This window comes from Anarrhichthys ocellatus, unplaced genomic scaffold (genome assembly GCF_004355925.1).
Source record: "Anarrhichthys ocellatus isolate YVR2014 unplaced genomic scaffold, GSC_Weel_1.0 scaffold14, whole genome shotgun sequence".
Classification (NCBI taxonomy): Eukaryota; Metazoa; Chordata; class Actinopteri; order Perciformes; family Anarhichadidae; genus Anarrhichthys; species Anarrhichthys ocellatus.
The window spans coordinates 9,091,437-9,111,256 of record NW_022280044.1 but is presented as its reverse complement, the minus strand read 5'-3'; the positions used below and the strand labels follow the sequence as shown (position 1 = coordinate 9,111,256).

At 43.3% G+C, this 19,820-nt stretch overlaps 2 protein-coding genes across 2 annotated transcripts in view; one reads left to right on the top strand and one right to left on the bottom strand.

The window, feature by feature from the left end:
• The window catches only part of hpca (hippocalcin), a 30,431-nt gene extending 19,009 nt beyond the window's left edge, over positions 1-11,422 (top strand). The window contains exons 2-5 of the mRNA XM_031853760.1: positions 3,984-4,152; positions 5,528-5,809; positions 7,842-7,947; positions 8,568-11,422. Of these exons, the coding sequence (XP_031709620.1) occupies positions 4,057-4,152; positions 5,528-5,809; positions 7,842-7,947; positions 8,568-8,665 (582 nt within the window). The 5' untranslated portion in view covers positions 3,984-4,056 and the 3' untranslated portion in view covers positions 8,666-11,422. The remainder of the gene's footprint in view (positions 1-3,983; positions 4,153-5,527; positions 5,810-7,841; positions 7,948-8,567) is intronic.
• A 1,253-nt stretch (positions 11,423-12,675) lies between these two features.
• Positions 12,676-19,519, bottom strand: LOC116387293 (uncharacterized). The gene is made up of 6 exons (XM_031854244.1): positions 19,421-19,519; positions 17,987-18,183; positions 17,200-17,259; positions 15,123-15,314; positions 13,276-13,422; positions 12,676-13,167 (listed from the first exon to the last, which is right to left on the bottom strand). Exons 1-6 carry the CDS (start codon positions 19,431-19,433, stop codon positions 12,676-12,678), a joined length of 1,101 nt encoding a protein of 366 aa, XP_031710104.1. The 5' UTR covers positions 19,434-19,519.
• Between the last annotated feature and the right edge of the window lie 301 nt (positions 19,520-19,820).

Genomic DNA, 19,820 nt, shown 5'->3' with positions numbered 1-19,820 from the left:
CTTGGAAGTTGGTTTTAATTCTTCTGTATTGTCAAAACTCTATGCAGTTAGATTAGATTACAGTCATTTATCCAAAGCGACTTACAATTCAGAGTCTATCACATTTCTACACCGTAGGCACAACTACGGGAGCAATTTTTCTGGCTTTCTGGCTTATCGAAAGATGGTCAGCAGTGTGATGATGATACACGAGATACTCTGTTACTACCACCTAATAACGCTCTTAGTCTCTGGAGGCACCTCTCATCCTTAGATGTGAGTCACGCTCACCTTCGCCCCCCCCCCCCCATTTTTCAATATGATCCTATCTTTGTGTTGCATCGATGGCCTGCATGTCTTTGTCTCTCTCCGTCCTCTGTCTTGCCCTCCTCTCTCCTCTCTGTGCGGGGATCATCAGCCCAGAGGTCGGTGACCTGCTTAGTGGCTCTGGAACAGATGTTCAAGGGGCAGAGTCTGTGCCTGTGCTTGTTCAGCGTGTGCACGTCCACCGACTTACGGCAGGGGGTTGGACAACCGCAACTAACAAGCACTCGGCACTTAGACTGGAGAGAGGGATTAGTGATTCGTGCCTCATGATGGGGGGGGTGAACGATAGATGGATGGTACGAAGGGATTGAAAGTCGGGTTTTTGGGGACACAGGGGAGGATTAAGACACAGTGAGGACAGAATCATTTGTACGTTGTGTCACAGCTTGGTTAAATAAAGAAAGAAAGAAACCTTGGGGAAGAGGAGGGAGAGAGAGATTGCAGTGAAGAGGTCAGTGTGTTAGAATAGGATTTGTTGTGTGGTTGTAGAGAGTACGTCAGGTTACACTTGATGTGATTTGGTCTCCGGGGGCTGTCGGATGAGTCATCACTTCCTCTTGGATCCATGTTGGAGGTCCAAATGAAGCTAATTGTCTTTCTAATCAACACTGAACAGGCATGGCTCATTTCTGTCATGATTTAAGAGCCTTTTTTAAACTGTTATTCTCGATCATTTTGTATCTCAAGCCAACATTCAGTCTGTTTTAACAGACCCCTCCCCCCCCGTGTCTGTGGGCATGCCGCTCCTCTCCTGGCTCCTTCCTGGCTTCCGGTCGCCTCCGATTATCCACACCTGCCTACCATCAAGCTCATCACTCTGCAGTATATGAACCCCGGCTCCTCACTCACTCCTCACCAGATCGTTGCTGCAGCCGCGGTGGTAGTTTGTAGTTCTTGGCAGCTCTGTTTTGTACAAAGAGAGTTATTTCTTCATGCCGTTGGTATTTCTTGTATGGCAGGATAACCCTGAGCAATCAAATCAACTTTCCGAGCTCAGCTCAACCTTTAACTTTCTACTTTCTTTCTTTCTTTTTATTCACTTTTGCGAAAAAGCCAATTAGGGTGATGGTTTGCTGTGTATGTCTGTGTGTCATCATGAAGCATTTGCTGCTTTAATTATCCTATCTTTATCTCACCAATTAAATCTCATCCTCTCTCCCAAGCTTTTCTTCTTGTACACACACACACACACACACACACACACACATAGAGGTTCAGACTGCCTCGTGACTGTGTTCTCCAAACGTCAACTGGACAGCGTGGGCTATTATTAATCTCTACAGGTACTAAAAAGCATTTGCGTCAATGCGTGTATGATGAGTGTGTGCGTGTTTTCATCTGAGACACAGCGGTGCACTCGGTCTGTGCTCGACTGAAACACACAAATTACTGTTTTATAGCGAGACGTGCGCATTTCTCAAACAGCTTTCAGCGCTGCAGACGCCACTCAATTACTCCTTAAGGAGAAAATAATTTGTGTCTGCCTTTTGTTCTTAGATTGTGCATCGGGCTAAAAACTGGCTGAGCTGTGCTGGGTGTAGACACTAGAGAACAATAAAAGACATATCCGTCAAATAAGATTACAAACTAACCCAGGCAAATGAGATGTGTACCGTCAATTCAAGAAGACAGTGATATAATGATTTTTCTGTGTTTCAGGGGGAAAAAACAGACATTTGAGCTTCAAACCTCGGCACAGTCTGGAAATACGCTGCATTCTTATGCCACATGGCAAAAGTCCATTATATTGTTTCCTAATCCTCAGAGTGTGCAGCCAGTCCCCAAACAGAAAGGAGCAAATCATAATTGATGGCTTCAGTTATCCCTTCAGCAGCCTGTGAATTGGCTACAAGCACTACTGTCAGTGTACAAGCATTTAATGTTACACATTCAGGACGAGGGACTTAATACGAGTCTAATTTTATTAACTAGAGCAACGAGACGTTCAGGCGTGTGGGCTTTGTTTCTGCGTATGTGAAGCTCTCGGCCAGGCAGCAATAAAGGCCTCGGACACCCACAGCGTTCACCTCGTACGCCTCAACGCATCCTGTTTGACTCTGTCAAGTTCACATAAATATAAACAGGCCTGTGCACACAAAGTTGTTGGTGTAATCACCTAGCATGACTGAGGAGAGACTGTGGGTCAAAGAGGTCGGCCGAGTTTCATCGGAAGGTGTCCAAGCCCCACTGACACTGTGATTTAAATCACTAATCACACACACACACACACACACACATAAGCAACTGCTTTGATGGGGAAACACGGTTTAATTAGCCGTCTAGTACAGAGGAGCAAAGTTGACGAGTACAAGTTGTTTGTTGCTCTTTTTCTCTACATGCTCTATGATCCCTTGAAATGCCGTTCATTAGTCCGTAATTCAACCCTGAAAACACACCAAACACCTTCTTTGTTCACATGAAGTTCTGAAATGTTTTCTGGTGAAAACTAATGATGTTTTACAAGCTGTACTCAGTTATTAACAGCTCGAATAAGGATTGTATGCATGGCTGAAAATGAGACTGTTACTTTTCATAAACAAGTAACACCTTCTATATCTTACAAAAATAAGATGAGCTGAATCTATAGGCAACAAAGCCTATCGATCTGGACCTAATCCTTCAATCTCTCATTGTGTCTATAATGCTGTGTTTGTACATTGCTGTTTATTGTTGTCATTTGTGTTTTTCTACTTCACATTTGAATGCTCCTTTATACAGCTCAGTGAGCATGAAGGTTTTTCAATTGACTATATGCACAGTTTAAAAACACCTTAACATTTACATTTTATTAACCCCTTCATGTTTTGCCGTAAAAAGACAAATAAATATATTTTTCAAGGAGTATAAGGACATTAATATGTAGAAACCCTTTAAAGCAGACAACGTTGGGCAATTGTAGGGTCAAGATGAAGATGATTGTATTCATGGGTTTCAATTTTGGGTGTTTGTACGACCTAAATCCATGAAACAATGTCGCTGTATTGCATGTCATTTTAAGGCAACAGGGTCATAGTGACGGTGCCATAACGTAGTTGCATCTCTGAAATCCTGTTTTGCCAAACAGGGAGCTCAGAGCTGAGATGAAGATTAGGAGAAGTGGGCAAACACACACACACACACACACACACACACACCAAACAGCTGATATGACACACACACACCCAGCTGGCCAGATAAACCCGTAAATGTGATCATTGGGCTAGCGCTTGACGTCACAGGGATGCGTTCGGGATTATTTAATGTTTTGCGTACGTGATGCAGCAGTTTAAAGACTTGTGGCGTTGCGTAACATTCCGTGTCAAGCGGATTGGGACACGATGTGACTAGGCTCGCTTTGATTTCATTAAAGGAAATACAAAGTTGCGTAAAAGTTGCGACTGGTATTTGTCTGTTGTTTGCTTGGTGGTTTAATTTGCACAAACTCAACTTCTGTGTTTTGCAGATGGTTGGTGACAGATAAAGCTCTTTCCTTTGTTCTTCACCTGTAGCTGACAGCATCACTTGCTTGAACAATCCTCTCTAACTCCTCATATTTTCTCACCTGCTGCCGAGTGACTCCAGTGACATCCCGCTATTTGCTGAGCAGCTTGTATTTCGCTTCTTGCTTGTCACAGGAGGTCATCCGTCTCTCTGGTTGATTGTTGCTGACCTGCTGTTTCTGTGTCTCTGATTGACAGGTGGGGAAAGCGGCCTGGCTAGTGCTGTAGTCACCGTTCTCGTCAAGGAAACCAAGAGTCCTGTCCCGTTGCGATGGGGAAACAGAACAGCAAGCTGAGGCCAGAGATGCTGCAGGACCTCCGGGAGAACACAGAGTTCTCAGACCACGAGCTGCAGGAGTGGTACAAGGTTCGTTGACACACATTGTACACAGAAAATGGACAGTATTTGTGGTACCAAGTCATAGTAAAGATACTACTACCAATACTGCTGTTACAAAGTAACTTATTACATGTACTATACTAGAAATACTTGTACATTAGTTGAGTATTTCCATTTTATGCTACTTTATATATCTACACCACTACACTTCAGAGGGAGATATTACAAATATTAAAGCATATCATTGTTTCCTTGTTATAGATTTAAAGTATGACGTGTATAAATTAGCTCCACTTTGACCTGATTCAACATCTTGCTGTGTAGTGCGTACACGTTATAGCATCAATAATATTATCTAATAATAAAATATATTGAACCCTGAGAGGGACAATAATCTATAACACCGATTGCAGCCTTGAATATGACAATGTTTGTCTCACTATAAGGCAGAGCACCACATGCTAGCAGTCTGCTAAGCCTCGGCATAATGAGGTGCCACAGTGACCTGACTGCAGGAGTTATCTCGTCTTGTGTGCAGGGACAGTGTGTTTGTGTAACGGCGATACGGCTTCATGCATGGATTAAACATATGGAACACCTGTGTGAGCGGTCCTGAATACAAACTGTACATGTTATCCCACCTCCTCCCTGACTGAACCCAGGTCTCTTCACACTGACAGTGGTCTTGATGGCGCTCGTTCTTAGCAGATTAACAGCTCCACGCTGCTGGAGATGTCATATAGACCGCATAGTATATTCCACGGGTCGTCGAGGGGCCTGAGGTCACTGAGAAGTTATCCAGCTGGTCTTTTATTGGAGAATGTATTGACGATAGATCCATGAAAAGTTTTGCCGCTCTCTCGGAAAATGTCAAAGACACTGGTAATGAAAAACAAGTTTTATTAAGAACAGAGCTGTGTTGACTTTCCACCTTCGCTCATGAAAATATTTCACATGACGATCAAAAAGTAATTCCATCCTTAAAATCGGGACAATGATTTCGTCACCTCTCTGCCTCTGTCTTAAAGGCCTTCGTAAGAAAAGGGCTTCATTTCTGCTGAACAATGGCAGAGACTGACATGACTTTTTCTTCTCGGGCACAATGCTGCTTTACTAATGTGACTCCTTGAAAAGAAGATAAAAGTGCTTTCAACTCTCAAAGACTAAGCTCCTTTTCAAAGAGCACTTCTTCAATCTATTCAGAACGAAGCGTTACATGAATGAAACATGTACTGGCTGAAGTTTTGTGACATGAATTTGATTCCTGATATTTCCAACTGGCTTTGAAATGGTTTTAGTTGGATCTGATGATGTAAAACTTCTTCCATCATAGAGATGTGTTATATTGTCCTGGAGCAACTTATGTTCACCCTTGTATCGCCTCACATCGTCTTCTCTCCAGGGTTTCTTGAAGGATTGCCCCAGTGGTACCCTGAATGTGGAGGAGTTCAAGAAAATCTACGCCAATTTCTTCCCCTACGGCGACGCCTCCAAGTTCGCAGAGCACGTCTTCCGAACGTTTGACACCAACAACGACGGGACGATAGACTTCCGGGAGTTCATCATCGCCCTGAGCGTGACGTCACGGGGAAAGCTGGAGCAGAAGCTGAAATGGGCCTTCAGCATGTACGACCTGGACGGAAACGGGTACATCAGCCGCGATGAGATGCTGGAGATTGTACAGGTGAGCAAAGGACTCTGGGTAATGATGTTTGCTTCAGGAAGAACCCATTTGGAACCCTTACTTCTAAGAGTGTAGGAGCTGTTCTGGCCTAAGAGCAAACTTGTCACATGTGTGACTTCTGAACAAGAGGGCAATATGATGCCATTCATGTTTAGTTTCCGAGCTCAAGGCGAAATAACCACAATGACATCATCAGAGTTATTTCCTCAGACTTTAGGAGACTCTTCCAGATACACAGAGGAACTTTTCACATGCTGAGTCATACTCCTCAATACAAATACATTGAGCTGTATGTGTAAATCAGTGGAGTTTCTTAAGGTCAATATATGGGGCACAAATCAAGTACAAGAGGATCCAAAATAGTCACACGGGGAGTAATAACATGACGTGTGTGGTCACCCCAAATAATGTCATAAATATGTTATTTACCAAACTTGGCTTTGCTTTTGGTAACCAAAAACAATCCAACGACTGTTGCATTTACAGGAATAGACAGAGGGAGCACTTATGCTATATGCTCACTTTAATCATGCAAGTTAATACATGCGTATGTGCAAAGAGGCTCAAGCACCAATGTGCAAAGACTTTAAAGGACATACTTAACGTAATGTGCTGACTGGCACAGGCAACAGTGCATGGAGGCCGTTAAGTACAGTCCTACATTAGTGCTGTATGTAATCCTGTCACTCTTCAAGAGAAGAAATAAAGACGAGATATTTGCCCCAGGATCTCACGTATGTCTGTGTTTGCAGTGTGTGTGTGTGTGTGTGTGTGCTTCTGGGTTCTCATAGATTAGCGGGTTAAATTTAACCCGAGTTCATCCCTGAGTGTGCAGAATACTGGGATTATCCTCAACCTCATTGAGTAATGTTATGTTGGATGGGAGAGGAGGGGCCCATTGTGACAGTGGATTGGTTTTACATCACATTATGGGATAACGAGCCACATCCTCACAACATCCTCATCAAAAGACATGGCCAACAAAACATGGACACACTTTTCTTGTAAATTGTTAATGTTTTTTAAATTGAATGAAAATGGTGTAGGGAGAAGGCCATGTATGCCACAATTAAGATGCGTCTGCAAAATCACTCAAACTATCAGACAGCACTGTCAGTCCTTGTTTAGATACTTAAAGGTTTTCTATACAATATTCAGAGAATCAATATAGCAGCTGCCCCCGACCAACAGCGCCGTCACAGAAGCTTATGACCCACCCTGAGAACTGTTGATCAAAGTCAAACCATGAAAGAGAATATATAACCCAAAGTGTGGGAGGCAGCCTCATTGTCTTTTAGTATAACGTTTCTATATTTTTCGATGTACACACAGCTATTAACCTTTTTTTCGACATGAACTTGTTTTATAGCCCAAGAGATAAAGTTTTATAGCCGGTATCAGAAAAGCACAGAGGGCTTATTTTGTGCAAGCTATCTTCCCTTCTGAGGATGCTGCTGTGACACCGATCTTGTGTCAGTTTAACACCCTGTGCTCCCGATGGAGAACATCTGATTTAATGGGCACGTAAGCTGATCGTAGATCTGCGTCTGAGGCCAGCTGATACTCGGTGTTTCCCTCTGCTCACTTGCAGAGTTTAATTTAATGCTGTCGGGGGACGGGAGGCGCTCGGCTCGTAACGGTCAACAGATAAAGATGTATCAGATCAATACAGTAAGCTCTACTTGTAACCCCCCCCCCACACTGCTGGCATGTATCACTGTGGTATGATGGCGTGGTTTTATAGCCTCACAGACCCTGTGTGGGTATTTGTATACAAGCTGGCCAGGGAGCAGCTCTTGGCATCGGGAGTAACAAATGTCATTGATTGATGTGAACTTTAGAAAGCCTGTTTATCAGCATCTTGAAAGCTGCAGTGGCTTTATTTTTTAGTTCCGTTGTGTTTTTAGTTCTCTCCTGCTGAGTCTCCTTCATGGCTCCCTGCTGGCTTGAATTCACTTATCTTTCTGTTTTCTCTCCCACACTCACTCACCCCAAACCCCGTCTCTCTCCTTCCTCACGCTTCGTCTATCAGGCCATCTACAAGATGGTGTCATCTGTGATGAAGATGCCAGAGGATGAATCCACGCCGGAGAAGAGGACGGATAAGATCTTCAGACAAATGGACCTCAATAACGATGGTGAGAGGAGGAAATGGCAACATGGAGGGGTGAAGATGCAGAAGGGAGGAGGAGGGGAGGGAGGGAGGGAGGTAGGGATGGGTGGAGGGTGTGACAGTTTATTGACAATAACCTTTGAAAGTTGCTCACTTTACTGCACTCTTAGAAATAAAGGTGCTAACTAGAACCACATCCAGTTCTACCGCTTGTCTTCATAGTAGAACACTTTTTGGTTCCTGGTAGAACCTTTTATACAGGTTCCACCTGGAACACATTCAAATGGTTCTCCCTAAACCCAACATCAAGGGTTGTACCTAGAACCATCTGTGAATGGTTCCACCCAAAACCCTGGAGAGTCAAACCAGAACCTTTCAATCTTGCTAACAAGAACCCACCGAGGGGGTTCTACCGAGAACTCTTTTATATTGCAATAGTTTCAACGTTGTCATATAAGATTCATGTGTTCATCAATATAGAGACCTAGATACTTATATCATTTAATGGTCAACTTATGTGATCCAACATTAAATTGCAAAGTGCTTCAGATTGTAGAAGAATTGAGTCTTCGTGTAACGAGAGTCGTATTCCTCCAAAATAAAAGCTTTTTTCCCTGGTTTTCTCTGTCTCCGTCTACTCTGCAGGCAAATTGTCCCTGGAGGAGTTCATCAAAGGTGCCAAAAGCGACCCCTCCATCGTCCGGCTACTCCAGTGCGACCCCAGCTCGGCCTCCCAGTTCTGAACCCCTCGCCCTGCTACGACCCTTTCCCCCTCACCCTCTCTGTTGCTGTTGAAACAGTCACTCAAATCAATGCATGATGGTTCTCCTCTCATATCATCTCTTTTTTGTTCATTGTTGTGTGCGAGGATTGAGGCGGGATTTTAAGGAGGATAAGAAAAGCCATCACTATCATTTTGCTTTCATTTTTTTTTTTTTTTGATATTTGGGAAAACTGAAGGGACATGCGTACAGTTAACCACCAGGCGTCAGTGGTGTCCGCTAATGTTCCCGAATATCTCTCTCTCTCTCTCTCTCTGGAAAAATGGATTTCCAAGGAGCTCGTGACAAAGTGTGGATTTTTTGCAGGGTGGGGATTGCTGTTTGTCCTCCAACACACATGTACATCATGTATATACTGTATGTCTCTGTATATCACAAGACAAAGTTTGTCTTCGTGTATGGTTCACACACTCTCTGGCATTGAAAAGGCAGTATTATGTAGCGCAGCTTCCTGGTCTGATCTGAATGGGTGGTCTGGGTGTAGGTGGAGGGGGTGGGGGGGTTTATTGGGATTTTACTGCTATATGATCTTTCGCTGAGAAAAAGAAGGCCTGAGATCCCATTAGCTTTTTATTGATAACTACTGGCATTTTGCTGATGTTTTTTTCTTCTTTCATTTGTACATATTGTTTACCTCCTTCATACTGTTTTATTTATTCATTTTTATTCGTATTGTTGTGCTTTGAATTTGACCGTATTCCAGTTTACAGTGACAGAGAGAGAGAACATGTGAGAGGAGATTGATCTCTTTGGGAGTTGGTGGATTTGTTAAAGTGGAAGATTCCGAGGCTCTCGTGGCAGAAGCGGATCCCATAATGCTTTTGATCAACGACACCAGTAGCACACATCGTCTGAGCCGCCATGTGTTTATAAAGCATGGCTGTGCATTCGGTGTGAATGCATGTGGATATATGCACTGTGTGCCCGCGGCTAACTTCTACAGTATTATAATGTTGTGTTGTTTCTTAATTTGTAAGTATTTTGAAGTTCTTTAACAACGAGCAGTAAACTTCTGAGGTAGTCGTAACCTGTCACTATACTGCATGATCCTACGAACTGACTAAATCCACACAAACTGTTAACGCACATCGCCATCTTTTTGTAGCTCTGCAGCCTCTTCAGCATTGTACCCGGCGGAAATGATCGAGTATTTGTCTTGCTTTGGGGCCCCCCCCCCCCCCCCCACCACCCCTCAACCTCTCCCCCTTCCTCTGACAGACAGAGAACTCACTAAGGGCTCGTTCATCACTCTCTAGCTGAATGCTTTTATTACCTCCTGGATTAGTCTGCTTGCAGAGCAGTAAGATGAAGGGACTTGTTTCATGAGATACTTATTCTGATTCGAGTTTTCAGGGTTTCCAGACATACAGCAGTCAGATCAGTGGCCGCGTTTACACTACATTCATTTATTAGCCTAATATTTGGAGCGCCAAGGAAGTGGAAGACGTCGAGACACGACACCCAATCAATCTCTCCAACGCAAAGGGAAGACACGAATGCGACATCCTTCAGAATAGAATACCATGCACGTGTAAACACAGCCGCTGGTTGCAGGAATAGCAGCACCACTCCCGTGATTGTCAGGTCACTGTTGCCGTCTTCTGTTTTTTGAGGTTAACCACAAAACAAACTCCGTTTGTGAAGCAGCGAAGCATTGGGCAGACTGGGACAGTTATGCACTCATACATCATTCTTTTAGGAAGGGACCTTCAGGTTCTTTACTTCTATAGGCTGATGCAGTATAATGTAGAAGTGTTACGTGTTTAAAAGTGGTGGAATGTAATTAAATACATTTACTCGATTATCGCAGCAATATTCTTTTATGCTGCTTCATATTTCCGCTCTGCTACATTCCAGAGGGAGATGTACATTTGACTGCAGTACATTGACCTGATAACTATAGTTAGTTACTTTTTAGATTAAAATGTTACACTCAATACAAATCAGTTCATAAATCATATTGCATTCTTATAGATTAAACTGCCCCAAAGTATATAAAACAGTTCGTATTAGCTTCATTTTAAGGTTCAATGTTTAATCTATAATTTAAAAGTCCTTCTGAAAAGGCTTCGTTGAAATCATTTCAGGTGGTTTAGCAGCTCCACAAAGGTTTGGACAGACTTCCCTTGGCACTGAATGACGTCTCTGTCTGCCACGTGAGATAAAAACAACTCAGAGGGATACATCTCGTTTAGCTAGTTAGCGAAGAGCACCTGTTATAGCGGACTTAACCGACAAACGTGTGATTTATATCAGCCCAACACTTCACTACCTCACAAACTGAATTACTGTGTGGGCAAAGTGAACCTCCCAATGAGAGCTGTGCTGGTGCAGCTGCAGCCACACGACATTGGGCCTGACCTTAGGCCTGCCCTTGAAGTAACTTATTCCAAACATTTGCACAGGCGCTTCCTAATGAGCCGCACCTCTGCTGTGGGGATCTTATAGTGTCACTGCCTTCTGCTGGCAGGATAAGGAACACCAGTTGCTACCGTCTGATCCACTACAATTTAACCCCTTTTCTATTCTCACTGCCTCTGATGAACTGGTACCTTGTGTTGGATAAATACGCCGCATTCATTCTTTCTTTCCTTCTTCCTTCCTTCCTTCCCTCTTTTTCCTTGCTTCATATTTTTTTGTTGCATGAAAACCTCACGTGAGGATTGTCATGTTTGTTCCGTTGGACCTGAAAATCAAAATATACCTATGTGTTTCAAAGCTGCACGTGTGGACTGGTTTCTCATTTCTGATTATGTAAGGAGGTGGAGAGCGTTTCACCGCGGACAAGACTAATGTCCGGTCGGAGAGCTGAATATCTCTGTCATGCATTTGAGTGTCGCAGCCTGTAAAGATCCTCCGTAGATCCTTATTAACAAACCCTTAACAGGACGTGGCTGAATGTGTTTGCACAAACCTGTCAGGTGTCTACATGAGTGTAACCGGTCATTCCTGTCAGGTCACTCTCTGCTGCTGCCATCGCCACATTTTAAACTGAAATGTTTTCAGTGACAGTTCAGCTACTAAACACACAGGATAGATGCAAAACTTCAAATAAATACTTTATTTACGTGTCGACTTCACTTCGTTGAAAAAAATAAAAAACAACTTGCAGTACTAGTTTCTCTTGGCCTGTAAAAGCAGAAAAAAAATGCACATGCACTCTGTGCACTGCATGTCTTTACTTACTAGAACATTTTCCTATTCATACTGTACCTGCCTCCATTATGCGTGTACACCCGAACATTATAAGAATAGCTCCGCATTGTGGGAAATACACATTTTCGTTCTCTTACCGAGTTAACCAAGAAGATGGAAATGTCTGAGTGCTAGATATGAGGCTAGGGTCAGGAGGATAAGCTTAACCTAGCACGGAGACGGGAGGACAGCTAGTCCTAATTAAAATGTCCCATGTTCCCAGGGTCCCATATTCCTAAGGCCAGGTGACCCCGTGGTTTTTACGGGAAGTTGTCTGCTGTAACCATAATCATATACGGTAACTTCATGGAGTGGCCATAAGAAATCATTACTATTATTAATCAAATTGGAACCATATTGTTAATTAGTAGAGACTAGTTGTCTCCCCCTGCTTCCAGTCTTTATGCTAAGCTAAGTTAAGCAAGTCCTAACTCCAGCTACATGCTTAACGCACAGACATCATGAGTGACGTCAATCTTCTCATCTAACTCTCTGCAACAATGCGACAAAGTACATTTTCCAAAACTATTGTATCAACTCTAATCCTTGTACAGGGAACGATTTGTCTCATCCGTCCTAATAGGAATAATTTGACCCTCGTTACAGCAGAAATACAAGGACACACACTCGCATAACTGGCATCCTGCACACTGCCTGAGCCGCTGCTCAATAGGTTCATAGTTTAGAAGCACCGAAGTATGATGTTTCAATCCAAGTATTGTAGCTTGCACTACAGTCTACACACTCTCACAGCACTTCAAGATGCTCTAACATGTCTAAATCCAGAAGCTGGACCTTTCCAGCGTCGCCCTCTCCAGCAGTTGGTGCTTCTCTGCTGCCTTTTGCTGGCTGCCAACACGCGTTTCTTGCCTTCCTCTGTCTGACCTTTCTCTGTTGGGCTGGCGGAGGGGCCGCCTCTCCGAGGGAGGGAGACTCCGGTGCTGATGGGGAGGATGCTGTGGAGGTCTGCGCTGCTGTCTTGTAGGTTCGGTATTCCGTCTCGGAGGTTCGCGGTGACTTCGTGGAGGTTCAGTGTAGAATGTTGGAGGTTCAGTGCAGCTTCTCGGTGGTTCAGTGCAGCTTCTCGGTGGTTCAGWGYAGCKTSTYGGWGGTTYAGAGTAGCGTGTTGGAGGTTCAGAGTAGCGTGTTGGAGGTTCAGAGTAGCGTGTTGGAGGTTCAGAGTAGCGTGTTGGAGGTTCACGGTGGCTTCTTGGTGGTTCAGGGTAGCGAGAGGGAGCAGCTTCCTCCATCGGCCTCACCACATTGATCTACACAAACAAATTATTAACCATTAAGTCCAATTTTTTAAATAATGGCTTTATTGAAAGCCGTCTTATGCACCATCTAAAAGTTTACATTTTGAGTGGAAATCTCACCGCTCTGCCAAAGTCCCTGGTTCTCTTACTGTTCGGGTAACAAGGTAGACCCAGGAATGAAACGCAGACAGCGAAGCACCGGGCAGAAAACACCATCTGGATGACACAGGTCACGATCAGAGGCACCCAAAGGATCAGAGTGGTACTCTGGGGAGGGATGGAGGAGCGGAGTTAGTGGCAACTATCAGCTGGACCAAAGAAAACACAATCTGAGGCAAGAAGCAGCAGGGACACTGTGCGGTTAATGATGTGTTTCAGAACCTTATTATTCCTCAGACGGCTGCGGAGCAAAGACACAGCAACGAGTCAGCAATGTGAATAAAATATGTAGAGCAGAACGCATCAAAGTAGAAGTGCACGGAGGCAACTCAGAGAAGAAGAGCCGCTGTTTGTTAGGCATGCTGACTCACAGACTACAAAGAAAATGAATGGTAATAGTTGGGAATTTTCTTTGGAATGCATGATAAATTATGCAGGAAGCACAAAAAAAAAAAAAAGAACTTGCATAACCATCATTACTGCCTCTAAGCAGCAGCTATGAACATCAGAACCAGAAGCCCAAAACACACTTTCAGGTGATGTAATGGGCCCCCCGGCAGCCATATTGGATGGTCCTTTGCCAATAGTCAACTCTGAGAGGACAGCGTGGTCTGCAGTCTCAGCAGACTACAACTTAGTTACTTCAGACTAAAAGATAAATCTGGTTTATCTTTATTTTGGGTAATCATTTTTAAACTTTATTCGGAGGCAAAACCAAAACCAAAACAATAAATGCAAAAAATCTATTTCTTCATATTTTATATCAAAATCCAATCATCTTTTTTTCCCTGTAAAACTTAATGTGGGCTAACATAAGCTAGTACCAACAAATTCCACCCAATAATATCATGATATCCAACTATCAATCAATCTGCAACTTTTAGCGAATCATGCTACTTTCTAACCTCGCCCACTTGTTTAGCGGTCCAATCAAATGTGAAGGATTTGATTTAAATCCCTCTTGTAACTGTGCATCAAATGTTCCGTTTTCACTGGGAAAACATCACTTCATTCAGAAGCTGAAGACGCTCTAACTTCTGGTTTCACTGTTGGTGAACTGCAGCACACCTCACTTTTGCTGTATGCACTTTAATTTTAATTGGTTTGTTACTTCATGTGTCTTGTGATGACAGAATGTGCTGAAACCTCGGCATGACAGCAGTCATAATTGGATAATGACTTGAGTCAAACCCCACACACACACACACACACACACACTCGCTCTCACAGTAAATAAAACAACTGCTGTCCAGGTTGCACATCTCTCTAATGCTGTGTTTGAGTTATTAATGGCTGCAATCCGACACTGTACTCTGACCTAAAACCGACGCTGCATGCATTTTCAGTGGGCCCAGCATTAACGCCTGCGTCGAGTATAAATCCAGCTTAAGACAAAAGGTCACTTAAGTGACAAATTGTAGTGTGCTAGCCGAGCTACAATGCCAAAGTCGTGCTGATGTGTGGCTGCAGCTGTGAGGCTGAGCGGGCCTGACAGCCCATCTGTAGCACGCTGGAAGAGGACAGAGCCTGAAGTGGACAGACGGGGTCGGGTCAGCATTCCTGCCACCCAGCCCACCGGCTGCACAACGTGACTGAGTGAGTGATGGAAAAGACACCCGGCCTCACGCCGCACACCATCAGTGCACACACACACATATAGCCTCCGTGATGTGCAGCCACAGCGCTCCGTCGTGTTTGTGCCGCAGTGACGATGGTCAGCGTTTTGAAAGAGCCAGCTGCTGGAGAAAGAAAGGTCACAGTATCACGCCTTGATCTCAGCGTCCGTCGCTGAGCACGAATGCACTCACGTAGATGCGAGTGGGGTCAAAAGGACACTCGTTGGTGATGCTGGAGTAGCCGACGGCATCGGGGAAACGGCAGTGAGTCAGGAGGCTCCGCCCGCCGTGAACGACAGCCCTCACCACGGACACGGAGAGCCCGATGGCCGAGGCTGCCGCCGTGAGTGCCGCGGCCAGGCCCACCGTGAAAAGTGACCACATCTGTGGGAGGAAGAGAGAGGGAGAGATGAGAAACGCAGCGCTGGCTGTTGGGAAAATTAGGCAGAAGTACATAGATGAGAGGACAGCAAAGAATAAACAATATTAATACAGACGGAGCAAATTAGTCAGATTCAAATCTGCATTAAAACATTAGATATGGAAGCAAAACATTTTTCATTCGCTAAATTTGCTAAAATTAAAGTAAAAAAAAAAAAAAAAAAAAAGTAGGCCTATGAGCTTCTCAGTTCCTAAAGGATTCATAATGGCCTGAAAGACAGCTGGATGTAAAGGAGGCTGACGAGGTTTTATATTTCTCTCGAGGACACCAATTCCCACGAAAAGATTAAAACAAACAATGAATTCATCATTTTGCGAATTAGTTGATTAACAGAAAATGAATGCTGTAAATAGGCAACAACATATTTTTACTGTCATTTGAGTGACGTTTCCTATAAGCTAGAGTCTAGCTGTTTATTCAGTCTCTTTAAAAACATTTTCTTTTGAAACTACATGTTTGTAACCACTCTTTAAAGATTTACATCTATAGTAGGTAAAAAAAAGGCCACAGACAGAAGAGAGTGCTGCAGGAATGAGCCCTAAAGCCAGGAAATGAGTCAGCACTTTTGCTCTTCGGTTCCCTGGGCTCTAGTCGGTACATTTCTTTGACAGGTTTCTAGATAGAAGCCTGAAATAAGGTCTGTGGTTGACACAACATTACGAGGTTTGGATGTTTTATTCTACGATATAAAATACGTCAGTAAATATTCCTCTCAGGAAATTTTAAGCTTTTACTTTACTTTTACTAAAAGTGGATAAATAAGACGCCGACTAGTCCGCCTTCATGCGACATAGGTAATTTGTTTATAGCCTAACGTTTGCTTTTTACTTCTGGTGATTGCATCCACGCTTCAAAAATCCTTAAAGTGTTGATTATTTGTGAAGATTATCTTGCTGAACAAACCATTAGTAAGTATCAAAAACTTAGTTTATTTTCTGCAGTAATCCATAATCCAATGGAAACATCACATCTGCTTTTTGTCGAGGGAACCAGTGGGAAGCTAACCACCAGGGCCTACTAAAACCCATCGTCCCTGCAGAGGATAAGGATGTCTAAAAGCATCGAGAGCAACCAATAACAAGCTGCAGCATTACAAACCAAAGCTATCAGCTGTGAGCAATGATAATGCTAAAGTGGGTAGAAAAACAGTGACCCTATAAGTTTCCAGAAGGCTAGACATGTAGGCACAGGGAGAAATTAAAAATCACTCTGTGAGTCGAAACTCGATGAGAACAACAAGGCCTGATGCTGTGTGAGAGATTAGAAGTTGTAGTAGATTAGAAGTTGTAGTAGATTAGAAGTTGTAGTAGCCGACATGAAGGACTGTGTTAATATGACAAAAAGGGAATGTTGCGTTTACTTGTTGTTCATGCACTGTCATAGCTGGATGACTGCATAAGATAACAAGACCGATGAGGAGTTTGACCAGTTTACGGTTGCTGTGGCTAACAAAGGAAACGGGGAGTGGTTGGTCCGCCCGGGCTCAGCTCGGGCTCAGCTCGTCAGTCCCGTCCGAGCAACCCAACAGCTGGCTGAGTAAACAGAGGAGAAGCCGTTCTGCACGACTGCAGGGACAAAACACAAACTATTCCAGCTCTTCAGGTGCAGACTCGCACACCTGAGGTGACAGGCAGGAGCTCAAAGGTGCTTTTTTTTGTTTTGTTTCAAGTCCCCTTGACTAGATAGACTGAGACAAAAGCTGAGAATAAAAAGCATGAAAACATCAAAAGACAAAGCAAGTGTTTGTGCAGTGCAGATAGACAGATCAAAGTTAGCAGAGAACGAGAGAGTGAAGACAGTAGCTCTGTTTACAGGAAACATACTAACCAGGCCTCTACTCTTCTTGTTTTTAGACAGGACGATAGCCAGAATGCCGACAACAATTCCCTGCAGAGACGAGACGGACGAGATTCAAAGAATGTTCATGTTGACCACAAAATAAAATTAACATCATTCTCAGTCTCAGACGCACTCAAGGTAGCAACACGAGGGGGAAGTCAAAAGATGATTTCTCTCAACACAACTACAAGCATTTCAGATATGTCTTCAAGTACCTCCGTGTGCTTTGATTGTTGTTTTTACAAAGCCAGAAGAAGAAGAAGAACTCACAGAATCCTTTTAACTTTACATCTAACTCATTTTAGCAATTGGAATGATTCAGATTATCAGATGAATCTTTGAGTGATTCAAACGATTTTCTGCATTCTTAAAAAGGGGATCTACATATTAAATTTCCTATGTACATAAGAAAAAAGAGGTTTCTTCAAGGGCCGTTTGTTCAGGAAAGTGGTTTCACAAGAAGCCCTAATGACAAGAAGCCCAGAGAATCCTGCACTGTTGATTTTTGGATCAAGAACGTTTTCTGCAGACTTATGATCAATTCTAGCTACATTTTTAGATGCAAGTGTGGTCTGCAGGGTGCAGCCTCAGCCCTGATAGAAAATCCCACGACTTACCATCATAAAGTCTGCACTAATGCGAAAATTTTTGTGGTGTGTTTATTGCTCTGTTATTTTGTAAATCTAGTTTGAAGTAATGTGTACTACGAGTTCCTGTATCCTCCATAATGTTCCCCAGAGCTGCTACAGGTTCACGGTGGATCTCATGCACTCACCACGAGGCCGGAGGTGAGGGCGACCACGTTGGAGATGGCGTACTCCATGGCCCGGGCCTGCTTGTGGAGGTTGATGTGTCTGAGCACCACGCCGTGCATCAGCGCCCCTAACAGGAAGTTAACGTGGCCGATGAGGATCATGCTCAGACCCATCTTCATCAGGGTCTTGGGCTCCTCCAGGCTGGCACAACACAAACCTGGACCACAACAGAGGAGAGTGAATTCTCATGACGTGACATCATCCACGTTGTATTGATCAGAGGCAGAGTGAGGTCAAACGCACGGCGGAGATGACACTTGTATTAATGATTAGCTGCTGAGCACATAACTACAGTACAGGCTGTTCAGACGGGAACCGTCCAGAACAAGTCGCTCAAACGCAAAAAGAGTGATGCTGCATTTGACATGAAATTGAAATAGTAATATAGTAAATTAGCAATTTCTGCCTATATGGCATATATCAATAAAGATATGTATCATGATATAGCATGTTTTCTGGTAATTCAATAAATTATCACATGGCAAAGCCTATTTTTCTTTACTCCTGTGTGACAAATAGAGTATTTTCTCATTTAATTAAGAACTTTAGTGCAATATGTGTGTGTGTGTGTGTGTGTGTCTCTACATGCATGCACACAAATACAGAGTAATTAGATTAAGACAATGAAGAAGTATTACCACAAGCAAAATTCTTATCGCTTCAGAGTTTTGGAGAAAGTTGAGTTGTGTGCTTGTGATTATCGATTTAGACAACTTAATTGTGCGGCACGATGTGATTCCATTAGAAAGACGATAAATGATCACGTTGAATTATTGCTGGCACAACCTTTCTTTATTGTCTTAACTCAACGCACTGCTCTCCCATGACAGAGAACCTTTCAAATTAAAAAGATACATTTAGGACAAACATGTGTCTCGGCTTAATTCATAATCCAACCGCTGAAAACAATGAGATGGTACATCTGGTCTACATGATGATTAATATAAACCTACACATCTATGTGTGTGTGTGTGTGTGTGTGTGTGTGTGTGTGTGTAACATGGTCACTGCTCCATCCTCACAGCTGAATATGTCTCACTCACACATTCCTGCGTTCACTGAGACAAAAACACATGCAGACAATTTGCATTTGACATCAGCATTCACACTATTGTTCAGCCTCAGATACTTTCACCACGGGGACCAAAAACATACTTTAATTTATTTAAATTAACGTGGAGTATCAGGACTTTGATACGGGGCCTGCTTTTGATTCATCCTAGGAAACAACTACAACTTCAAAACTATTAGATTATTAATGCAAAGTTTACGTCATAGATCATCTCCGGACAGGTGTGCCACACCGAACAAACATTCGGAAAGTTTGAAACAAACAAACTGCTGCAGTCTAAATTCATTTAAAATGGAGTTCCCAGACACATGGAGCCTTTTACCTGCACCGGCCATCTCTGTTAGGTCACCATTCGGTTACAGTGACAGCGCGTCTCGTGCGTGGAGCTTATCCGCGTGTCCTCTTAACTCTCCAAACGATAAGCAAGCACCTCACCACTCTCACTCAGCGGGACAGACAGAAAGTAAAGTGACAACTTCTCACATTTTTCAAAATAAGATCCCATCATATTTTAGAATGTCTCAACGTATAAGTTTGTTTTGAAGTGCTTTAAAAGACCAGTTATTTAATTACCTCGAGCAATTACGTGCAGTAGGCTCAATGACAGCTAGAGAAACTTCCAGAAATAGCAAATAGTGCAATTGGTTCAACGAATAAAGAAAATAACCGAAATTCTGATTATGCTCGATTAATAATCTGCAGTAAATTAATATTTGTAATAC